Raw genomic sequence first — 23,054 nt, 5'->3', positions numbered from 1 at the left:
ATCTTGATAATGGATCAGATTCTTGCCTTCGAGGAGACATAACTGCATTTCTTTTGGCTTTGAATCGAATTTCTTTTAGTGTAAGCCTTTTTGAACAATCTTTCGTCATTGAAGTGTGCATATCCATTTCCCTAGTGTCTTTTTTTATGTTCAGACACTAAGGTGAGTCCCTTATTTTCTTTATCCAGAATATCAAGATTAAAGGTTGTAGTTTCCTATTTGTATAACTATCAAAATTTTTTTCAATTTTTTTTTCAAACATCAAGTCTTCATTTCTTTCTCCCCGTTGAAGAGAACTAAAAAAGCTTTAAGACTCAAGGAATGTAACATCAACTGTGATAATTTTTTTTTTTGGTAGGATCAAGACATTTATACTCCTTTTTTGTGTGAGAATATTCTAAAAAAATACATTTTATTGCTTGTGAATCTAACTTATATCTCATACGATTATGTATATGAACGAATGCAGCACATCTAAAGACTCTTAACGATAAATTTGAGGTCAGTTAGGACATAGGAAATGACTTTTTGAAAACTGTTTAAGATGTCTAAAAGTTCGAAACTCTTGATGACATACTGTTGCTTAGATGTGTAGTAGTAAGAGTCATTTTCCCATTTTAGGTACATTAGTGGTAAATATCAATGACCTAGCTAATTGTAAAAGGTGCTTATTTTTTCTTTCTGTTACCCCATTTTGTTGAGAAGTGTCATTGTAAGAGCTGTGATGAACAATTCCTTTTTCTAAAAAAAATGACCTTAAGATTTGATTAAAATACTCGTTTCCATTATCACTCCGAAACACTCTAATTTTTGTTTGAAATTGGGTTTCAACCATACTATAAAAATATTTGAAAATACGTTATGCTTCAGATTTTTCTTTAAGTAGATAAACTCAATTTAGACGTGTATAATCATCAGTAAATGTTATAAACCATTTTTTAAACCCAACTTAGACGTGTATGATTATCAATAAATGCTATAAACCATTTTTTTTCAGAGTTGGTTAATGTTCTAGAAGATCCCCACACATCATTATGAATAAGAGAAAAAAAACATAGATGGTTTATATCGTTGAGTAAGAAAGGATTCACGATGGTGTTTAGCTAATTGGAAAATTTCATATTACAGTAATGATAAATCTTTATTACGAAACAAGTTTGAGAATATATATTTTAAATATTGAAAGTTAGGATGGTTTAACGTATAGTGCCATACCATTATTTCATCACTAGTAGAATTAAAACATGCTCCAAGACTTGAGAATTTCGGTTGTTGACATAAATAATTTCCATCATCAAAGTAATAGAGGCCTCCATATTCCCTAGCATTGCCAATCATCATCTCTGTATTTAGATCCTGAAATTATAATAGTTTAGAAAAAATTTAGCACAATACCTTAAGTTCCGAGTTATTTTTCTGACAGAAAAAGATTGTAAGAAAAATTTGGAACTTGAAGAACAAGAGTATTAGAGATAACAATTGCAGCCATTGCTGAGAGTGAGCCATCGACTATCTTAATTTTTTGATTGCCTGCACAAGAACTATAAGAAGAAAACAATTTAGAACAACTTGTCATGTGATTCGTGGCACGTTAATCTACTATTCATGGACAAAAAGGAATAGTTGACACATTAAAGACAATAGATTGAACATAATTACCTTTATGGGCTAAGGAATAAGAGGAAGGTACATGATTAGAGAATTGTGTGGACTGAAAAAGTCTATACAGTTGTTCTAACTATTTCTTACTGAATGAAAGTGTTGCATCAAGGGGTTCGTGTTCCCATTCTGCTCAGTGATGGAGTGAAAGACCTTTGGGTCACAATTTGGTAGATTGGGAGTCCTCGGCTTCCAATTAGGGAGGTTTCTTATGTAACTCCCGGCAAGTTTCCCTGGTATGGTGTAGTTTATGGTAGTGATTGCACCACACTTTTTTTCCTTTCTTATTTCCCCATGCCTAGAATGGAGAATTATTATGATTGCTTTTGGTCATTAGGGCTGAAACTTTTGGGGCAGATGAGTTTTTTTCCCCTAACATCACTTGGTGTCGACTTTCTTCTCATTGCACCTTTGGAAACACTTCCCGAATCGATGACAGTGGAGTTTTGCCAAGAATGCAGCATCGAACTTTGTCAAGACTCTTATTTGATCCTGCCAAAAACTCAAAAACATAGTCATTCTCTATTCTTTTCAAATAACTGACAGTATCTACTGCACAACCCCAATTATCCTTATAGCAGAGATCAAGATTCTGCCATAATGCCTTCATCTCGTTGTAATACTCAGAAACCTCACAATCACCTTGCTTCATCTGCCCAAGCCTTGTTTTCAACTCGAAGATCTGTGAAGAATTTTCAAGATTTGAATACGTTTTTTGGACAACATCCCACATATCTTTCGCAGTGGGAAGAAATAAATATGTTTTCCTATTTGAAGCTTCCATGGAATTGATTAACCAGGCCATTACAAAAAAGTTTTCTGACTTCCAAAGCTGCAATGTTGGATTTGTATTTTCTAACTTCTTTGTCTTGCCGGTGAGATAACCAAGTCTATCCTTGCCATCGACCACCAACTTAATAGATTGCGCCCACTCCAGATAATTTTTTCCGTTCAGTTTGTGAATGGATAATTATATTAGGAAATTTTCAATTCCGTTGAGGATTACAGACCTTGACGGTAATGGCATCCCCGCGGTATTTTTAGGAGATGTGGCAGTGAAACTGGTGTTGTCTATCCTCACTGTTCCAGGCATGACTGTTTGTGACATCATAAGAAAAAAACTGAACCAAAAAAAGGATAGAAAAAAGAGGAGAGAAAAAATTTATTCAGGCCAAGCTAGCTAACTGTGGTTCTGATACCATGAATGCAGATAGGAAAAGGAAGATTTTTCTTTTTTATTTTCTGGTATAATTAGTTGGTACAAAAGGTTAAATTTATAGAGTTTTATATTCCTATTTTCTCTTTTTAATTTTAAGAGTAAATGACTATACAATTAATAGTAATAACTCCTAAAAATTATAACAATAAATTCTAAATATGCAGTAATAACTCCTAAATATACACAGTAATACATCCTAAACATGTGCAGTAATAATTTTAAAGATATGCAATCAACTTCTGATTCTTTTCATATATTTCTACACAATTCTATGTTGATGACACCATTTTAGTTGCCTCTTCTAGTTATTTATTACAGTCTCTTCTTGCAAGATTGAGATAGGAGTTTTTGATGACTAATTTGGGAACCTTTCATTATTTTTTCGTTATCCAAAATTTCAAAGTAGTGAAGGTCTTTTTCTTAACCAAATAAATATGCTATGGGTTTATTGCATTGTTATGGAATGAACAATTAAAAGCCACTTGCAATTCCTGTTCAATCTTGTGGTCAGATTGGTAAGGGTACTAGTTCCTTGCTCGAATGTTACTTTCTATGGTAGTATTGTTGGGATTTTGCAATATCTCACTCTAACTTGTCTTGAAATTTCCTTTGCTGTTGATCAAGCTTGTCAGAACAAGCATAAATCTTGTAAGGACCATTTTTAGGTTATTAAGCATATTTTAAACTATATTTGTGGGACTAAATTATGGTATCCAACTTTATTTTTTTACTCTCTTATGCATCTAGTAGGATACTTGGATGACAACTGGCTTGATTGCCTAATATTTGTCTGCCATGGGATATTGCATTTTCCTTGGCACTTATTTGATATCATCGTGCTCAAAGAAGCAGAGTATGGACTCTTTCAAGTGCTGAAATCGAATATCGTGCTGTTGTTGCTTCAGTCTCTGATATATGTTGGTTACAGAATATGCTCAACGAGCTTTTTTGGCTGCATCTAATACCCCTCTCTTGTTTTCTGACAATATTGCTACTACTTATATAGTTCCTAATCCGATTAATCATGCCTGCTCTAAGCGTATTAAGCTGGACATTCATTTTGTTAAGTAAAAGGTTCAAGTAGGCAGTTAGATGTTTGCTATGTTGCTATTCAAATTCAGTTAGCTAGTACATTCACCAAGGGTATTTCTTCTACAAGGTTTAATCATTTGGGATCAAAACTCTACATATTACCTCGCACAACTTGCGGGGTTAAAGGGATAAATATACTCTTATAATATGTCCATGTATACTACTACTCTTGTATTTTATATTTTTAGGTTTCTGCAACCTAATTCTTTGAAAGTTATAAATAGCACAATGATCTAATCAATAATATTCTCCCAAGGAGTTTTTTCTTGCACTTGTTTAGAACAAGTTCAGGATGAGAATCCTAGAAACGAGTGTTATTCTCAATAAAATTCATTGTTATTCACAGGTTTAAGAAACCATTTGTATGGTCTTTAGAAGGAAAAATAGCCTCTTTTGACAATTGATTGTAACTATTTATGCTAAATCCAAATTTGGTTTTGTTGCTATATTAATGTCAATATCATGCATGTTTTGAACTATATGGTTATATTTGATTAATCATGGCTGTTGAGAGTAGGCTTTATTTATCACTTATATTCCTTAAAAATAGCCATATGAAGTTTGTTATATCCTAGCTTTATTTTTTAGTTGATAATTTACTACTAACTCATTTCATTTTGTAGTTCCTGGAGAGCCTTATCCCATGGAGAAGGACATTCCCCCTGCCCCTGTTCCTGCACCATCGGTCGACAATATATCAGGTATTTGTTTTTCCTTTATGTATGTTGAAGTAAAGCAATGAGAGCTAGTATATTTCAAAAAAACGAAAAAAAGCAATGGAAGCTAGTTTCTTTGAATGCAGTTGATTGGTTCTGGTGCAAGCTAATGTCAAGTGACAAGTTGCATCTATAACAAACAAGGTGTGTAAGTATCAAAGTTATCAGAAGAGCCTGCCATATGATTAGAGGCCCTTGAATCTATAACCCATTTGCCATTTTGCTTTCTAAAATCGGCGAGAAAGTTAGGGCTTCATGTTACAAAGTTTGAAGAAGCTGCTGGGGTTGAATTGTTAGTCAAGAGATAGAAGACGTCTTAGAATCTGTATCACTTCATTAGAAAGTTTCTGGAGTGTTGGCGATTTCTCTAACATGGTGATTCGATTGTTTTAGGTTTATGTGCTTGTAGGATGTAGAATCACTTCTTTTACCCCCAAAATCCCTCATTGGTTGGCCATTAAATTTTTAACAAGTTTCTCTTATATGTCTCTGTTTACCATATTAATCTCATGTTAACCGCAATAATTACATGTTAAGAGATCCTTATTAGAAAAGTTTATTGTTTTCCTGTTAACCTCATGTTAATCTCATGTTAACCGCAATAGTTACATGTTAAGCGATCCTTTTTAATAATTACATGTTATTGTTTTCTTGTTACTCACTAGAGACTCCAGTAACCAGCCCTTCTTTGTGGATGGATCATTTCACTTCTATGATTCTTCTCCTTTCCACATAAGAATAAGCAGTTGTAGTAAAGGTAGGGATCCTTCCTGTCAACTTAGACTAAATTGGGTCATACTCAGTGTTTAACCAACAAGGAAGTTATAGACTCTTTATTTTTCTATCAGCTAAGCATCACTAGAACATGTTGCCTAGAAGCCTCAATAGTAGTTTAATTTTTGCCACAATTATCCCAGCCCAATGGAGTACCGTGCTACAGTTATCTCTTCTTGTTTGGCCTTATGTACCTTGTTTTATGATTTGTAAATTTGTAGACACTGCCAACTTGAGAATAGTTTGGGATGCAAATTCTAAATCTTATGAGCAGTCCTGAGTACCCACTGGACATTTGCGGTTCTGTTGAGTTAATTAGCCAAGACATATAGTTTGCATCAGTTGAGCATAGGATTACCATTGGCTAGTTTAGGGTTGTCTCCAGTAACATATTCTTGTAGTCATGATAACCGATGTGCAAGACCTTGACCATGCAATTTGGTTGGGACCATCAAGTTTTTGTAATGAAGGATTCTCTAGCAGCAATCCAAACTTACTGGTTCTCTTCTTCCATTTTTTTCTTTTACTTTCTCTTTTCTCTTCAAGTGAAAAAATGGATTGTCCAACATCAACGGTTAGATGTGCAAAGCTTCTAAGCAGTTTGGCTATATAGGACCATTGCTTTTCCATATCTGTGGTGCCATTCATCAACTCCGTTACGATCCACGAGGCAAGAACAGATGAATTGACCTTCTGATTCTCACATCCGAGTTTTGCTAATTTTCTGCTTCTCACATCTAAGTTGGTTTTTTCTGTCTGGATTGCCTAGACAAAACACAACCTTGAGGATAATGGTTTTGAGTTTGCAGCCCTCGGTGAAGTCAGCTGTAACTGAAGAAAATATGGGATCCTTTTTATTCTTTTGATAGAAGAAGTAATATTAAGAGAAAGGAAGATAATATAATCATGGAGAATAAGACATCCTCCAAACAGTAACACTAGAATGGACAATAAAGACAAAGGAAAATGGTCAAGATGTGGGAGGGCAACAATTGTCCCCAGTTCCAGTGGACCTCAGTCAGAGAATGGTTGGGATAACTGCTGTGAGCTTTAGCCCAAAAGGTAGCCAGAAAAGTCAGTCTGTCCTACATCTCTTGAAATGACGAATAATGATTATCAAAAAATTCCGACCCTTCTTGCCCACAACTGGTCCCAAAGGGAAGGACCTTTTCCTCTTGGGGTAGAAAAATCATGATCAGGATAGCAGACTCATCACTATAGAACTTGGGGGTGGGTCTTATGTCAAAATGGATTAATGGTATTTTTTATATTTTTGATTTTATTTTGATTTAACATTTATCAATAGTGGTTTGTTGCCGTATGATCCTTATTAAAATTAGTTACTTGTCATCTAAAAATTGAAAAGATAACAATGGCTATCCAATTTATCAAAAATAAAGTAGCAAGGGAGCAAGTAGTAAGGCTCTTGGCAACATTTACTCAATTCGAACTCCTGCTTCATGAAGGTTTTAGTAGACTGCAACCTGAAGAAAGGTACAATAGGCATTATTATCGAACTTCCTAGGCAAGGAGCTCGGAAGCAGCCTGGATTTTAGTAGGATTTCGTCCTCAAAAAACTTTACCAGTGACTTGCACAAATTGGAAAATTGCCTTTGTGGGACTTCTCACTTAAAGCCTTTGCTCTTCGTCCTTTATGCAGCAATGCCTGTGCTGGTCTTGGCTTTTGCTTTGGCATTACTCTTTTCATGGAGATACTTCTCATTTTTATTTAATTCTCCTTGGGCCTTATTTCAAAAAAAAGTTTTTTTTCTCCTTGGACCTTCTCCATTCCTATCATATAAATCATGAATTTCTTCACCTGCTGCTCTATCAGGATTATAATTTTGGATACCACCTCTTTGATGAATGACTTCATCTATTTCCAGGCTTCTTCTATCAACTTTTTGTTTGGAATTTTCTTTTCTTTGTAGTCTCCCTTAGGTTTTTAGAGTACACTTCCAAACGACTATTGGGGTTCTCTTATGATGCAATCCAAGAACAATAATAGCTGTAGCACATGATATTAGCATCCATGAATTTATACACGAGACACAACATTTCATGCATTTTTATAAACACACAGAAGGTCCTTTTGACTTTATTCCTCCAATACATAAAGTGGTGATGTGATCTCTTTCCTACAATTCTTCTTGGTCTTGGCATCGGTACCGAGACAAGCTAAACTCAAAATTGGTGTTTTTCCTTGAAATCAAAAGACATGCAATAAATGAACTTTTGGAAGTTGCCATTTTGCAGGGAGATTGATGTGCACTATTGTGAGTGATATACATCTATTAGATAGTCGATGTATGTTAACTACTTGTACGTGGCACTTCCAATGTCGTATGCCTATTAAATACTTGAGATATCTTACCGAGTTTTAGGTCCAAACACATGCAAAAGGGCATCTTAGTAACAATTTCAAGATAACTACACGGGAAGTCAATAGGTAGACATATGCTCCCATGACCAAGAGTTACTGACATTTTTCAAGAATTCCATTATAACAAGAAGAAGCTCTGATACAAAACCCGAGATCAACGAATGCAAAAAACTTTCATAATTTCAATTGGCGTAAAAAATTTGATTTCTGGATAAACTCTTTTTACTTAATTTACAATCAACATGTGATTGAAATTAAGGTAATAAAAATAAATGAATTAATTAGAATGCCACAAAAAAAACCTTGATTAATTAATATCTATTGAAAAAAAGAGATTGATGAAAAGGCCACAAGTTACCTTGATAAGTAGACACCAATTTCTCACTCAACAAAAAAGTTGGAGAAAATCTCATTAGTTGAAAATGTAGAAAGTTTTATATTTTATTGACTTCAAACTTGAATTCTTGAATGATTACAACCAAATTCTTGAGATTTATTTATGGTTGAAGGCCAAGTGAAATATAAGTAAATAAAATCTCCTAATTAATTGTACAAGCTTGACTAGGAAACCAAATCAAAAATAAAATAATGAGAAAACTATAATTAGGAAAGATTTAATCCAAATAGTGTAGATATGTCGCCCCTTTTAGAAAACCTCTTTATTGATGAAAATCCCTCTTTAATTAATGAGATTCTTCAGTAAAGAAAAGGAAAAGTAGGGCCGGCTTTAAAGTGGACACCTAATCTGTTCAGAATCTTCCTAAATCTATGAAGTCCATGCCTTTAAATGCTTGAGATTTGGTTTTCTCTTTTTGAAAGATTAAGATCAGCTAAGGAGGATCTTTTGGATTCAGTGGTGATTCTCCTTAAATTTGGTTGCTGTTTTGGGATAAAAACTTTAAGGTAAGAATATTTTCTTGTTTGGGAAAAGATCCCTCACAGTTTAAGGGAATTTCCCATAGGCTTGTCCCAGCTTCTTCCCCTAATTGGCTGAGGATACATGACTGGATTTGCCCATCACCGAATGGGCTTATTCTTCTTTTCTTGTGGGTTTCCATGGTCATATCAAGCTCTTTTCATACCTCTTAATATTTGTTAATTAGTTGTGGTTGATAGTTGATGTTCTCCCAACTCGAGTGGAATTGGGTTTCTTGTTTCACCATGCCATTAGGCTAATAAGGAACCATGAGCCCACAATGTGTGAGAGTGTTGATTATGATATTTTATTATTTAATTAGTTAAAATGATGTAATTAGAATTCTACTAAATTAGTAATATCATATAATTAGAATTCTAATAAAATAAGAGTTTTCTTATCAGTAGGTTAGAAATTATATAAATACTTCAGGTGTAACAACATAAATGGTAAAAAATAAAGTTAATATTTTTTTTTCTCTAAAAATCAATACAGTATCAGAGCCAAAATAAGACTATTTTAGCATTTTAATTTTAGGATCTTTTTTTCCAAATCATAAAATAACACAATAGGTTAAGTTGGTACTCATTTATCTAGATCTACTTTCATCACCACCCTAAACAGTTTCAGAGACACATTCTTGGTCTCTTCCTGTGTCCGCCGGCCGCCAGTAGCAGAAGTGCGTGAGCTACATGCGACACCAGTAGTAGAGGGGCGTGAACAACACGCATCACTAGAAGCAAAAGTGCGTGAGCGACAAGTCGTCGGAAAACCCTATTTGGCTCGAAAATCGTCGCATTGCTGCAAGAATATCCCGATGGGGATAGATTTGGTCATGTCGCACGTGATCCAGCCTTCTGGTTTTGTGCACGGGGTCTAGTTTCACAGATCGCTGCATGACTCCGTTTAAATCTTATTCTCTGACCCGGTTTGGTCTCAAATTGCGCTGCGTACCAGTAGATCTCCTTCCTACGTGTGACCTAGTTGCGATTGGACCTCTGTTCTCCTTGTTCCACGCGTCTGTAGGTCCAACTCTCTCAGATTCGGGTCAAATTTCGGGATATCGGCGGTAATCCAGTTTTTCCGCATGCAAGCCACTATGACCAACCTTTTCTGGTCATTTTTTCAGCTCTTTAGCGTGCATCCGCCTATGGTTTCGCAATACCGACGCTTATCTGGTTCCTCCGCGCGTGAGCTGCCCTGACCAGCCATCTCTGATGCTTTTTCTAGCTCCTCCGCATGCGTTTGCCTTTGGTTTTGCAATTTGGCGTAGATTTGCTTTCTTCGCTCGTGAGCAGCCCCAACCAGCCTTTTCTGGCCTTTTTTCTGGCTCTTCCATGCACATCCGCCTTTGATTTTGCGATCTGGCACCGATCCAGCTACTCCACACGCAAGTTGCTCCGACTAGCTTTTTTTGGTTCTTTTCCGACTCTTCCATGTGAGTCCACCATTTGTTTGCAATTTAGTTTGCAAGTTGGACATGTGTAATATCATTGCACCAGCTTGAAGAAGGTGTAGAATAAGATATTTTATTATTAAATTATTTTATTATTTAATTAGTTAATATGATGTAATTAGAATTTCACTAGAATAGTAATATCATGTAATTAGAATTCTAATAAAATAAGATTTCATTATCAGTAAATTAAAAATTTTATAAATATCCAGATGTAACAACATAAAGGGTGAGAAATAAAGTTAATATTTTTTTTCTTCAAAAATCAACAGAGAATATTATTATAATAAAAAGAGTAGAAAGAGTGGAATCATTCTATTTATATTTGAAATCTATGTCTTATTCCAATAGAATAGCCAGTGTGACCAGTGGGATTTAACAGATAGTCAATGTCAATGTGATAATAACAATGTTGGGCTTGAAGCCTTAGAGAGTATAAAACTAATTCGCAAGCTGGCTTAAGGAGTATAACAAGGATTTGCCACTCAGTGATAGCCAGGAATCCTTAGGATTGTGCAACTGTCTGTCCTTGCCGGAGATCTAGATGTTCATCCCAATGAAGGGTCTAGAAACTGGTTATGCAGTAGGAAATATGGCAGGGAACCTAATCCTTCGAATAGATATCACGTTCCTACTAATATAGGCAATTTATTTGCTTACTGGAGTGGCTTTTAAACATGCAAGACTGTTATAAGCACGTAACAGAACACATAAGAATATTTTCCATGAAGACTAAGATCCCATGCGAATTGAAATTTGTCTCCAAATAATAGAGTATAATGCATCAAGGTAAGCGGTGATAAAAGCAACATGTAAGCTATCGAGGAAATCCAATACATTATCAAAGATAAGGGGGATAACCAACCAATTTCCTAGGTGATGGGAAAAATTGCCTAAAACACCTTCTGTTGTTAAGGACCAATTTCCTGTTCCAGGCCTTTTTAATTCTATTTTCTCTAAATGTAGAACCCTATTCTCAAGTTAGTCATGTGTCCTTTTTTTTTTTCTTTAAATTCCAATTCTGGATCTTTCCCCATTAAAATCTCACTTTTGGTATGTGAGTAGAACACGATCCTCTGAGACTGCACATGCTAGCTTTTGCTTATGACTAGCACATGGTACTTGTAGTTGGCCCATGAAACTTGCAGTCAACTTGACACTTTATGATTGAAATATGCCACTTGCGAGGCATGAGAACTATTTGATAGCAAACCTGATCTAAATTTCTAAGATTCGGGTTTTCTAACCTGGTTCTTCTGGAACCATTTGCTTTTAAGTAAAGCTCGTAGGTGCTCATGATTGTGCTTTTGATATTAGCTTGTGCAAATATTGGTGCTTACAACCACGTTCATTGAGGTTAATGTGCAACTCTGAAATATATTCAAACACTTGAGGGATTACTCCAATGCATTAAAAAGCCTATTATAATCATGGGAGAGGAAAAAAAAAAGCATCCTTAGTAAATTACAGATGGGGGTCAACCATCTCGTAGGATAATGTCAGACTCGAGAATCCTCAACTAGTGTGAAGAGAAAGGAGAAAGAAAATTCCCTTGTCTCAATCCTTTCTGCTCATGAAACCAGGATCTAGGCTTGCCATTCAGCAAAACAACAAATGACATTGAAGGAAGGCAGCCTAAAATCCATCTTCTCTGACTACTGCCAAATCCTCATGATTATTTTTGTACAAAAATCCTAATTTTTCCCATCATAAGCTTCCTCGAAATAATCAAAAACTGAGTTTTCTTCTATCAATATTTTGAAAGTTTGGTAATAGTTTGCAGCAATATAGCTAGTTGACAAGACGATAGTTCTATGATATGCTTTTAGGTGGACCTTTGGTGCGCTATTTAAAATTGAATAATAGTTTTAAAATAATGGCTGGTTCTTTTGGATCACTGAAATTTCTGTGAATTGTTACTTAATTTTTCAGCATCTACCAAGGGTTTTGAATAAAGCATTGATACAAGTGCCACCTTATATGAAATGGGAATCACTTCTAGGTTTGTTATTTTTGGCAGCTGGTGAAGTGAATCATAAGGCTCATGTTCCATATGGATGGATAATTGGTGGTTTAGGGTTTGGACTTGCTCTACTTATATTGTGCATAGTTATTTGTGTCTGCTTGAGGTCGTCAAGCTGCTTCCGTGAAGCTCGCGGAAGTCATGCGAAAGGTGCTGATGGGAAGATTTCTCACAAGTTCCATATTCTTCGGAAGCGAAGTTTCTGTTGTGCTTCAGGACGATATATCTGCTGCAAGTCTGGAGATTGGAAGCCCACAAATGGAGAATCTAGTGGTCACCATATTACTGTTCCCAAAGGTAACAGGTTCCAGATTGCTTATATTCATTACTTCTCTTTGCTTTCTGAAATTTCCAGTTAGTGCATTCTTACATGGCATGGATGTTTGTATTTTTTCTTTTTGCCACATAATTTTCTTGACCATAGGCTCCTAGTGTCTACTCCAGTAGTTCTTAAAAGTTACACATACATACACACAAACACGCACATAACTGCATTGCTTGGTCAAATGAAATCTGAGAGAAATTCGAGCACCGTGAGATCTATTAAGTATTCTTTCTTGGTTTCTCTTCTTGCTTCTGGCATTTAATTCCATGTAATATGCAATCTTTTCTTGTAACTAATGACATGAAATAAACAAAGCCGTAGTTGGCCTCTTTTTCTGTAAGAGAACATGGAGGTCTTCTGACATTGGTGAGACAATCCTGAACTGCTACTACATACTGCAGAATCCTGACCGGAACTCTCATGATAGGAAAAGATTATTGGTGCTTAAGGAGGAATATAAACACATAGCATGACCAAAATTCTTTTGATAATTTAGACCTAAGTGAGTTAAAATAGGCAATGGAAAATAAAAAGGGCTTTTGGCTCAAGGTGCTTATGTAAACACAAACAAGACCTAATCAAGGCTTTGATATTAAAAAAATGTAAGAATTAATTCCTTGGTTTCTGAGAATGACATATCTCGTTTTAGCTGTTGAAAGATTATAAAGTACTAAAAGATTGACTTGATGTGAAAAATAAAAGATTGATTAGGCTTGATATTTTTGTCACCTTTCTTACAGCTCTGAATACTGATGTGTTCGAAATGGAGAAGCCTGTTGTTTTCACCTATGAAGAAATCCTATCGGCAACTGATGGGTTTTCTGATTCCAGTCTTCTTGGCCATGGAACTTATGGTTCAGTATATTATGGCCTGCTCCGGGACCAGGTATACTTTAGTCCTAGTTACATCTCCTAGCTATAGTGAGCTTCGTTCTATCAATTAGTGATTTGAATTTGACTCCTCCCAGGAGGTTGCTATAAAAAGAATGACTGCTACAAAAACAAAAGAATTTATGTCAGAGATGAAAGTCCTCTGCAAGGTCCATCATACAAATCTGGTAATCGTCTAAGTCAAATTCTATTTCTCCTTACATCGGAAAGTTTGTTGGATTCCTTAGGTTTTGACACATTTTGTTTTTGTTTAATTTTGTCAAAGGTAGAACTGATTGGCTATGCAGCTAGCAATGACGAGCTCTTTCTTATTTATGAATATGCCCAAAAAGGTTCACTAAGAAGTCATTTACATGATCCACAAAACAAGGGTAAAGTTTCATGGTACACCTTCATAAATACATTTTATTCAATCAATATGAAAGGTTTTAGTTATTATAATTATTAAATTAATATAATGTAGGATTTGTTCATTATTCAATATGATTGCATGCATCAATTAAATCTCTTAATCACGTGCAACATTAAATCCAATGCTAGAGATATTTATATGCACAAACACAAGTTTAACTAGTTATTTCTTTCTAAGTTAACCAGTTAATCAGATGAATTGTATATAATATCACAAGATCAAATATCTTGTGACTGATATTATTGTAGGACATAGCAGTTAACTTTTGATTTTTTTAAAACTCTCGCTTATCTGATTTTTGATCAATGGCTTAGTATCTAATATTCGATTATTCTATTGATGTGATTTGACCAATAATTGTCAAATTCTCACTTCTTTCATGAAAGGCTACCCTTTTATTTATAAACACACTTTAAATGTTTAGCACTATGATGATTTTCTAGAGAAGACTATTTTAGAGGGAGGTTGCAAAGAGATTGGTAACACCAAGGCTTTCATTGTAGACACATGATGGTAAATTGTAGTGGAAGTAAAATTTTTTTATCATCGCGAGCAGATGATTTTTAGCTCTATTGAAGTCATCTTATAACTGTATCAGATAACTTCAGATTCTATTGAATTATCAACAAATACTGGTAACATATATTTATCCCAGGTTGACAATAAAAGAGTTATTTAAATACCCATGTAAATGTACAAGGTAGATATACGCATTTATATGTTCGTTATGGTAATTCCATAATATTTGCAATAACTCTAGAATCCTCACTTTCCATTTGTATCATCATCTCTCTCTTATTAAGATGTAAATATTCTTAGTTCTGAAATAAATCTATAACCATATATAGCTCATTCCATATACAAGTCTGATGATTTTTAGGAAAAATATACTACTATTTTTTATTTTTTGTGTTTACACTTATGATATATATAGAGTGAATTATTCTTATTTTAAGAGAATTCTAATTACATGATATAACTTTATTATTAGAACTTTAAATAATAAAATATCCTACATAACATGGAATCATTATCAACAAAATCACTAGTATATAAATGTCTAGAAGTACATATGAAGCATACAACAAAAAGCTTACTTCCTCCATTTTATGTTTTTTGTCAAGTTTTCAACATAGTATCAGAGTCATACTCATGATTGCTGCGCGTTTAGACAGCCAATTGGACATTCGGTTGCATCCATAACAGTCTAACTACGGTACGCGTAAACTGAAGTCAGAACAGGCTTTGTGCGATTTTAGGTCTCTATTAGGTGCTAGGCAGTCGACTCTTCTAGATGGGTTGTTGGTTCAGTTGGTTCTGTTCATACTTTTTATCTCAGAAAGTTTCCTACTAGATGCTAGGCAGTCGACTCTTCTAGATGGCTTGTTGTTTCAGTTGGTTCTTCCAAGTGGCTGTTGTTTCTGGATCGAAAGAACCAATGAACAGAGACTAACGGTCTGGCTCAATCATGCATCTAGTAAGAAAGTAGCAACGACTTAACACAACCAAGTTGAGGATTGCAGACAAAGACCGATTGTCTTACTCAATCGTTTGCTTGGTTTCTGTTTTGGTAAGAGAGAATCAAAGATAACTGGAGCTATGCTGTCCTATGAGAGCTCCCTTGCAGAAAGAAGTGGGTAACTATTGCCGGGATGTTTTGCAGCGCTGGAGAATTTGCTTGTAGATGCAGACGAAAAGAGTCGATGTCTGGAAAACAACATGGTGATATTAGTTGTTGGACGATGCTTGTTGCAGCAGCCCAAGAAGAAATATTTCAAGCCAACATTCCTTCTCCTTGAAGAGGGAGTTGACATACTGAAAGGCAGCCATGTGACGCCTAGCTTTCACACAGAATCTTAGACACAGAGAGGCAGTCGCACTGAAGGGGGACATATTTCTTTTAGTGAGTAAGTGTAATTATTATTGATCTTTCTCTTTTGGACAAAGAACATTTGGCAAAAAATAATGAGGTGAGTGCTGGAAAGTTTGAGCCTTTAAAAAAAATTCTTCTCTATAAATTGCCCAATAAATTTAGAAGGAACCAGTTACCTTGCATGGTGAAGATCTTGCTTATTCTTCATTCAAGCCTGGGATAAAAGGTACGGTACAAGAAATACAAACCAGCTGGTACAGACCCTATGCTCAACTAGTGGAATGTGGAAATTCACTTGTTATGTCTTGGCTTATCAATTCAATGCAACCACAAATTTTTTGTGACTATTTGCTTCTTGATAGTGGCCATAAAATTTTGAATGTTGCATTTCAGACATACTCCCAAGTCGGCACTGATGAACAAATTTATGAATTGTGAAACAAGGTAAGATGACTCTTAACCAATATTTTGTTGAGCTGAGTGGTCAATGGAAGGAATTAGATTCTTACCAAGATTTTCAACTCGCCTGTCCTCTAGATGCAGCAAAATTTCAAAAATTAATTGGGAAAAGAATGGGTCTATAACTTTCTTGCTAGTGTTAATATAGAATATAACCAGATTCAGGTCCAAGTTCTTGGTCCAGATCCATTACCTTCACTACAACATGCCTACTCCTATGTTCAGCTTGTATAGAGTCACGAAAACATTATCATCCAACTAGCATAGACACCCTTTGGTTGCTGGGATAGACCCTGAACAGCCAAGGACCAGCAACCAAGGTATGTCGGACAAAGATCATCTACTTGTAATCAGTGTGATAAACAATGTCATGCTAAAGAGAGTTGTTGTACTGAAATGACATGGGTGCGTCTTACATGCAAAAAATGAAGTATTTTCTTAGTCATTCTATGAGATGGTATCTATTCAGTTCACTACCAAAATCAAACTTTTCTGCTCTCACAATGACACATAATACATGACACATAATACATGAATGATTTCTTTTATATGTACCTTGACCTCCATGGGAGAGTATACCAAACTAGTTATATCAATGCTAATGCTCATAATGGAGTTGCTGAAAGAAAAAATAGACACTTACTAGAGATTGCTAAAGCTCTCATGTTCTTTATGAGGGTTTTAAAGCTCTATAGGGTGGATCAAATGTTGACAACAACCTATCTTATCAATTGATTGGCTTTAAGAACATTGGGTATTGAAAGACCCTAGAAATTTTATGAAGTAGCAATTCCTACGTTGTCACCTTGTAAGATCTATGGGTGTGTCTGTTTTGTCCATATGAGAAACATGAGAAAATTAAAATCTCTAGCTCTCAACTGTATTTTTATCAGATATTCTGCTGTACGAAAAGGCTATAAATGCTATCACCTTTTCATTAGAAAATTATTTGGTAGTATGGATGTCACATTTTGGGATTCAAACAGTATTTTTCTCTGCTACAGTTACATGAGAACTTGTTAATCTTCCTTGGGAAAAGAAACAGTAAGCTGCTGGTGGATGTTTATTGTAAAGCTTAAATTTGATGGAACAATTAACAAATTTATAGCCTAGTTAATGGCAAAAGGTTTTATCGAAGTTACGAGGTTGACCACTAGAGAAGTTTGCTCCAATCACAAAAATGAATACTACAAGAATCCTCTAATCATATGCAGCTAATTACTATGGGGACTTGCAACACCCTGATGTTAAGAATACCTTTTTGCATGGAAACTTAAATGAGGAAGTCTATATGAAGATTTTTCTTTGGATTTGATGTCAAGGGGAGTGAGGGTAAAGTGTGCAGTTAGAAGAAAAACATGCTATGGTCTAAAGCAATCTCCGAAAGTATAATTTACCAACTTTAGTACAACAGTGACTTCATTTGGGAAACCACTACAGTAATGCTAATCATACTTTATTCTTCAAATAAAGTGATGGTAAGACCACTATACTCATTGTTTATGTTAATGAAATAGTAATAATAGAAGATGATACAAAAGATATGACAAAGTTAAATGGTTCTTAAGCTCGAATTTGGGATAAAGATTTGAGCAAACTACAATATTTTGGTTCATCAAGGTAGCAAGACGAGGAACAAAGCTTTTATCTCCCAGTGCAAAATATTCTAGATTTCCTTGAAGAAAATACTATGTTGAGTTGTAGAATGATGACCCTCCCATTTAAACCAGTCACAGGTTTCAAAGTAATATTGGTAAACCAATTAAAATTAGGAGGCATCATTAGCCAATTGTAAGACTTTTATACTTATCATACCATACTAGATATAGCTATGCTTAAGTATAGTGAGCCAGTATATGCATGAACTTGGAGAATCACACCTCGAGGCAGTTTACCACATTCTTAGATATTTAAAATTTGCTCCTAATGAAGGTTTACTCTTCTCCAAGTATGGTCTCCTTAAAGTGGAAAGACTCAATTGATGCAGATTGGAAGGGATGTCTTGATAATAGGATCTACATTTGTCTATTGCACTATTGTAGGGGTACTTCGTTCTCTGGAGAAGTAAAAAGTAGGCTATGGTTACCTAGTCTAGTGTCGAAGTAGAATACAAATAATAACAAAGGGTGTGTGTCAACTTCTTTGGTTGGATAAGTTATTACATATGTTGAGGATGTAAGAAATGGTCTAACACTGTATTATGACAACCAATTAATATTACACATAGTTTTGTTTAGCATGACAAGACTCAACATATCAAATTGAGAGATATTTCATCAAAGAAAAAGTCTAAACATATACCATATGACTTATGGGGATCAACTAGTTGATGCATTTTCTAGAGCCCTCGACAATAATAAATCATTAAATTGATCTATAAGATTGGCATGAAGGACCTCAATGCACTATCTTTAAGGAAAATATTAACTAATTACAATGCCATAATATTTACTACTGTTGGGTTTTGGGTTCTCTCCTATGTGAAAAAACCCAAATTTTTTTTGAGTCCATTTATCTTTGGTCCATTAGGGCTATTAAAGTTTTTATAGTATGCTACTTTAATTCTAAGAAACTGTATAAAAACAAATTTTCAGTCACCAAAAACAAAGAAAACAAAAAGAGAATTTTTGTTAAAAAAATTACATCCAATGTGTTTCAGTTTTTTCCACGATTAGATAGTCATCTTTATTCGGATCAGGTTAAAATTGGTAGGTATTTAGAAGACTTATTGTTCTTCATTCTGAACGGTAGAGATCAATTTTGGAAGGTTGAAGTTTTAGTATTTTCAGTTTGAAGTTACTTTTCACGTTTTTCTTCTCTACACCGATCAATTTGACTTTCTCCAACGATCGGACGGTCATTTGTGCTCTGACGAGACTGAAATTTGGTGAGCATGTTCGGGATATGTTGTTCTTTGATCTAAAAGGTGGAGATCGGATTTGAACAATCAGAACGCATCCGTTTTGCATGAACAATAGTTGCTTTGGTGATATTTCTCCATTCCTTTATTTATCTCTTATTGTTTGGTTGATTTGTTGTTGAAAATTTGTTTGAGAATTATTGTGGTTGTTTGTAATTGCTGTAAACACTAATTTTTATAGTGGAGCGCTTTTACTTGTAGCAGGAGAGATCCTGTGGTTTTTATCTTTCACATTGAAGGGGTTTCCACGTTAAAAATTTTGGTGTTTTTGTGTGATTATTTTTTAACATCTTGAGGTAGATTCTATCATATTTATTTTGACTGAATTTTTTATTTAGTTTTCACTTCTCATAAATTTATTCAAATGCTTTTTTACAAGTAGTATCAGAGTCAGGTTCACTAATTCATTGGTTGATTGTGGATTTTGTTTCTGCTTGTTTAAATGATGGAGGTGAATGTGAGTAAAATAATTTGTTTGGATGACACATATTATTACAAGTGGAAATGAAAAATAAAGGATCTTCTTGTTGTGAAAAGGTTGCATTTACCTGTGTTTGCTTCTCAAAAACCTGAGTCTAAATCTGATGAAGATTAAGAATTTGAGAATTTACAAGTATGTGGTTTTATTTGACAATGGGTAGAAGATAATGTGTTGAATCATATTGCTAATGGAACAAATGTCAAAATTTTGTGGGAAAAACTTGAAACTTTATATGCTTCAAAGACTGGAAACAATAAGTTATTCTTGCTTAAATAAGTTATACGCTTACAATATAGAGAAGGTAGTTCTATACTTGATTATGTAAGTGAATTTTAAGGTATCTTTGATCAACTGTCTGACATGAGTGTCAAATTTGATGAGGATGTTATTGAACTTTGGTTATTGACTACACTTCTTGAGTCATGGAAAAACTTTCGTATATCTTTGACTAATTCTGCTCCTAATGGTGTTGTAACCATGCAGTATACAATGACTGACGTTTTGAATAAAGAAATAAGAAGAAGAAGTCAGGGGACATCTAGTTTACAGTCAGAAATCTTGGTTACTGAAAATAGAGGGAGAAGTAAAAGTAAGGGTCAAGATCATAATAGAGGTAAGAGCAGGAGTAAATCAAAATTAAGATACAAGAACCTTGAATGTCATCATTGTGGTAAAATAGGGCATGTTAAGAAATATTGTTACAAGTGGAAGAAAGAGAACAAAGCAGACAAAAGAAAGTAAGAAAAGAAGGAAAATGACAACAATACTGGTGGTGTTGCCGCTACCAGTTTAGATGATGATTTGGCTATAGTTTATTAAGAGATTACAATCAATGTAGCCTATGATGACGCTGTTAGGGTTCTTGACAGTGGTGCATACTTTCATGTTACATCAAGGAATGAATTCTTCACATCTTATACTCCGAGTGATTTTGGAGTTTTGAAGAGGGTAATGATAGAGTATCAAAGGTGATAGGCATTGGAACTATTTGTTTAGAGACCCAAAGTGAAATAGAGTTAGAGCTCAAGAATGTTAAACATGCTCTAAACATTAGATTGCATTTGATCTCCACTAGTAAGCTTGATGATGATGGCTATTGCAACACTTTTGATGATGGACAATGTAAACTCAGCAAAGGTTCTTTAGTTGTGGGTAGTAGAAAGAAGGCTTTGGGTTTATATTGGTTACAAGCTTCAATCTCTACAGATCTTGTTAATGCAGTTGAAGGTGATAGCTCCTCAGAATTATGGCAGAAGAGACTGAGTCATATGAGTGAGAAGGGACTTGATTGTCTAGCTAAAAGGAATTTGCTTTCAGGATTAAAAGTTGTAAAGTTAGACAGGTGTGCTCATTGTTTGGCTGAGAAACAAAAGAGGGTTTCTTTCAAACATCATTCTCCGTCCAGGAAAAATGATTTGTTTAAGCTGGTACATTCAGATGTTTGTGATCCTTTAAAGAATAAGTCATTTGGTGGTGCATTTTATTTTGTGACTTTTATTGATGATCATTCAAGTAGACTTTGGATTCGCACCTTAAAGTCAAAAGATTAAGTGCTTGGTGCATTTAAAGAATTTCAAGCTTCTATTGAGAGAGAAACTGGAAAGAAGTTGAAATGTATTCGCACTAATAATGGTGGTGAGTATTGTGGGCCTTTTGATGCATATTGTAGAGAATAGGGTATCAAATATCAGAAAACACTTCCTAAAACTTCTGAGTTGAATGGTGTGGCAGAAAGGATGAACAGAACATTGATGGAAAGAGTCAAATGCATGCTTTGAGAGGCTAAATTGTCTAACTCTTTTTGGGGTGAAGTTTTATATACTGCCACACATGTAATCAATCTAACTCCTACTGTTGCATTGGGAAATGATGCTCCTAATAGATTCTAGTACGGTAGAGATGTTTTTTATGCATACCTATGAGTGTTTGGTTGCAAATATTTTGTGCATATTCCTAAAGATGAGAGGTCCAAGTTAGATGTCAAGACTAGGCAGTGTATTTTCATTGGTTATAGACAAGATGAGTTTGGTTACAGATGCTATGACCAAGTTCAAAAGAAAGTTTTTCAGAAGTCATGATGTAATCTTTATAGAAGATTAGACCATTGAAGATATTGACAAGGTAGAGAAATCTAAGTCTCATATTAGTGGTTTGATTGACTTAAACCCATTTTCTACAACTCATATGCCTGATGTAGTTGAGGTTTAGAATCATGATGTGCAAAATGACAATCATAATACAGATGAGATTGGTGCTCATAAATATGAGGCAGTTGATGTTCAACAAGAGACACATGTTGAGGAACTTGAAGTTCCACTTAAGAGATTTACTAGAGATCGAACGCATTCTATTAGGTATTCACCTAATGAGTACATACTCTTAACAGATGAAGAAGAACGTGATGTTATGAAGATGCAATTGAGAGTGAGCTAAAGGTAGAATGGATTGCAGCTATGAAAGATGAAATGCAATCTTTAACTGATAATCACACTTTTGAATTGGTTAAACTTCTTAAAGATAGAAAAACTTTGAAAAATAGGTGGGTCTATAAAGTCGAGCAAGAAGAGAATTCCTCATCTCCATAATACAAAGACAGATTAGTTCTCAAGGGCTTCGGTCAGAAAAGGAGAGTTGATTTTGAGGAGATTTTCTCATTAGTGGTCAAGATGTCATCAATTCGTGTTATTTTGGGGTTAGTTGCTAGTCTTGATTTAGAGGTTGAACAAATGGATGTTAAAACAGCATTCTTTCATGGTGACTTAGAAGAAGAAATCTACATGAAACAATCTGAAGGTTTTGTGGTGTAAGAAAAAGAAAATTATATCTGTAAATTAAAAAAGAGTTTATATGGGTTGAAACAAGCACCTAGGCAATTGTATAAGAAGTTTGAGTCAGTTATGGTTCAATAAGGGTACAAGAAGATTACTTCTGATCATATGTTGATAATATGCTCATTGTGAGTTCTAGTTCTTTTAGAATTGATAGCTTGAAGAAAGAGTTGAACAAATCTTTTGCAATGAAAAATTTAGGGCCAATAAAGCACATTCTTGGCATGAGAATCACTCACAATAGAAAATGTAAGAAGTTGTGGCTATCTCAAGAAAAGTACATTGAGAAGGTACTGCAATGATTTAATATGGCCAGAACTTGTAAGTACACCTCTTGCTATGTCTTTCAGATTGAGTGTCAAACAGTCTCCTTTTAGTCAGTAAGAAAAAGAAGACATGCAGAAAATTCCTTATGCATCTGCAATAGGTAGTTTGATGTATGCTATGGTTTGTACTAGACTAGATGTAACTCATGCAGTTGGTACTGTTAGTAGATTTATATTTAATCTAAGAAAAGAACATTTGAATGCCGTGAAGTGGATTTTGAGATTTCTTGTACTACTGTTAGTTTGAAGTTGTATTTTGGGATTGAGAAGCCTATTCTCAGTGGTTATACAGATTTTGATA

The 23,054-nt window shown here is 34.7% G+C and overlaps 1 protein-coding gene across 2 annotated transcripts in view; it reads left to right on the top strand.

Moving 5' to 3' along the window:
* Positions 1 to 23,054, top strand: part of LYK3 (protein kinase family protein / peptidoglycan-binding LysM domain-containing protein) — a 56,911-nt gene that overhangs the window by 8,786 nt on the left and 25,071 nt on the right. For both annotated transcript variants that reach the window (XM_088218176.1, XM_088218177.1), the window contains exons 2-6: positions 4,594 to 4,671; positions 12,236 to 12,535; positions 13,304 to 13,449; positions 13,532 to 13,621; positions 13,720 to 13,825. In XM_088218176.1, coding sequence (XP_088074302.1) covers positions 4,594 to 4,671; positions 12,236 to 12,535; positions 13,304 to 13,449; positions 13,532 to 13,621; positions 13,720 to 13,825 — 720 coding nt within the window. The remainder of the gene's footprint in view (positions 1 to 4,593; positions 4,672 to 12,235; positions 12,536 to 13,303; positions 13,450 to 13,531; positions 13,622 to 13,719; positions 13,826 to 23,054) is intronic.

Source organism: Carica papaya, chromosome 4 (genome assembly GCF_054855325.1).
Source record: "Carica papaya isolate Zhongbai chromosome 4, ASM5485532v1, whole genome shotgun sequence".
Taxonomy (NCBI): domain Eukaryota; kingdom Viridiplantae; phylum Streptophyta; class Magnoliopsida; order Brassicales; family Caricaceae; genus Carica; species Carica papaya.
Note: the sequence above shows the minus strand (reverse complement) of the source record. Positions and strands in the feature narration are given on the sequence as shown.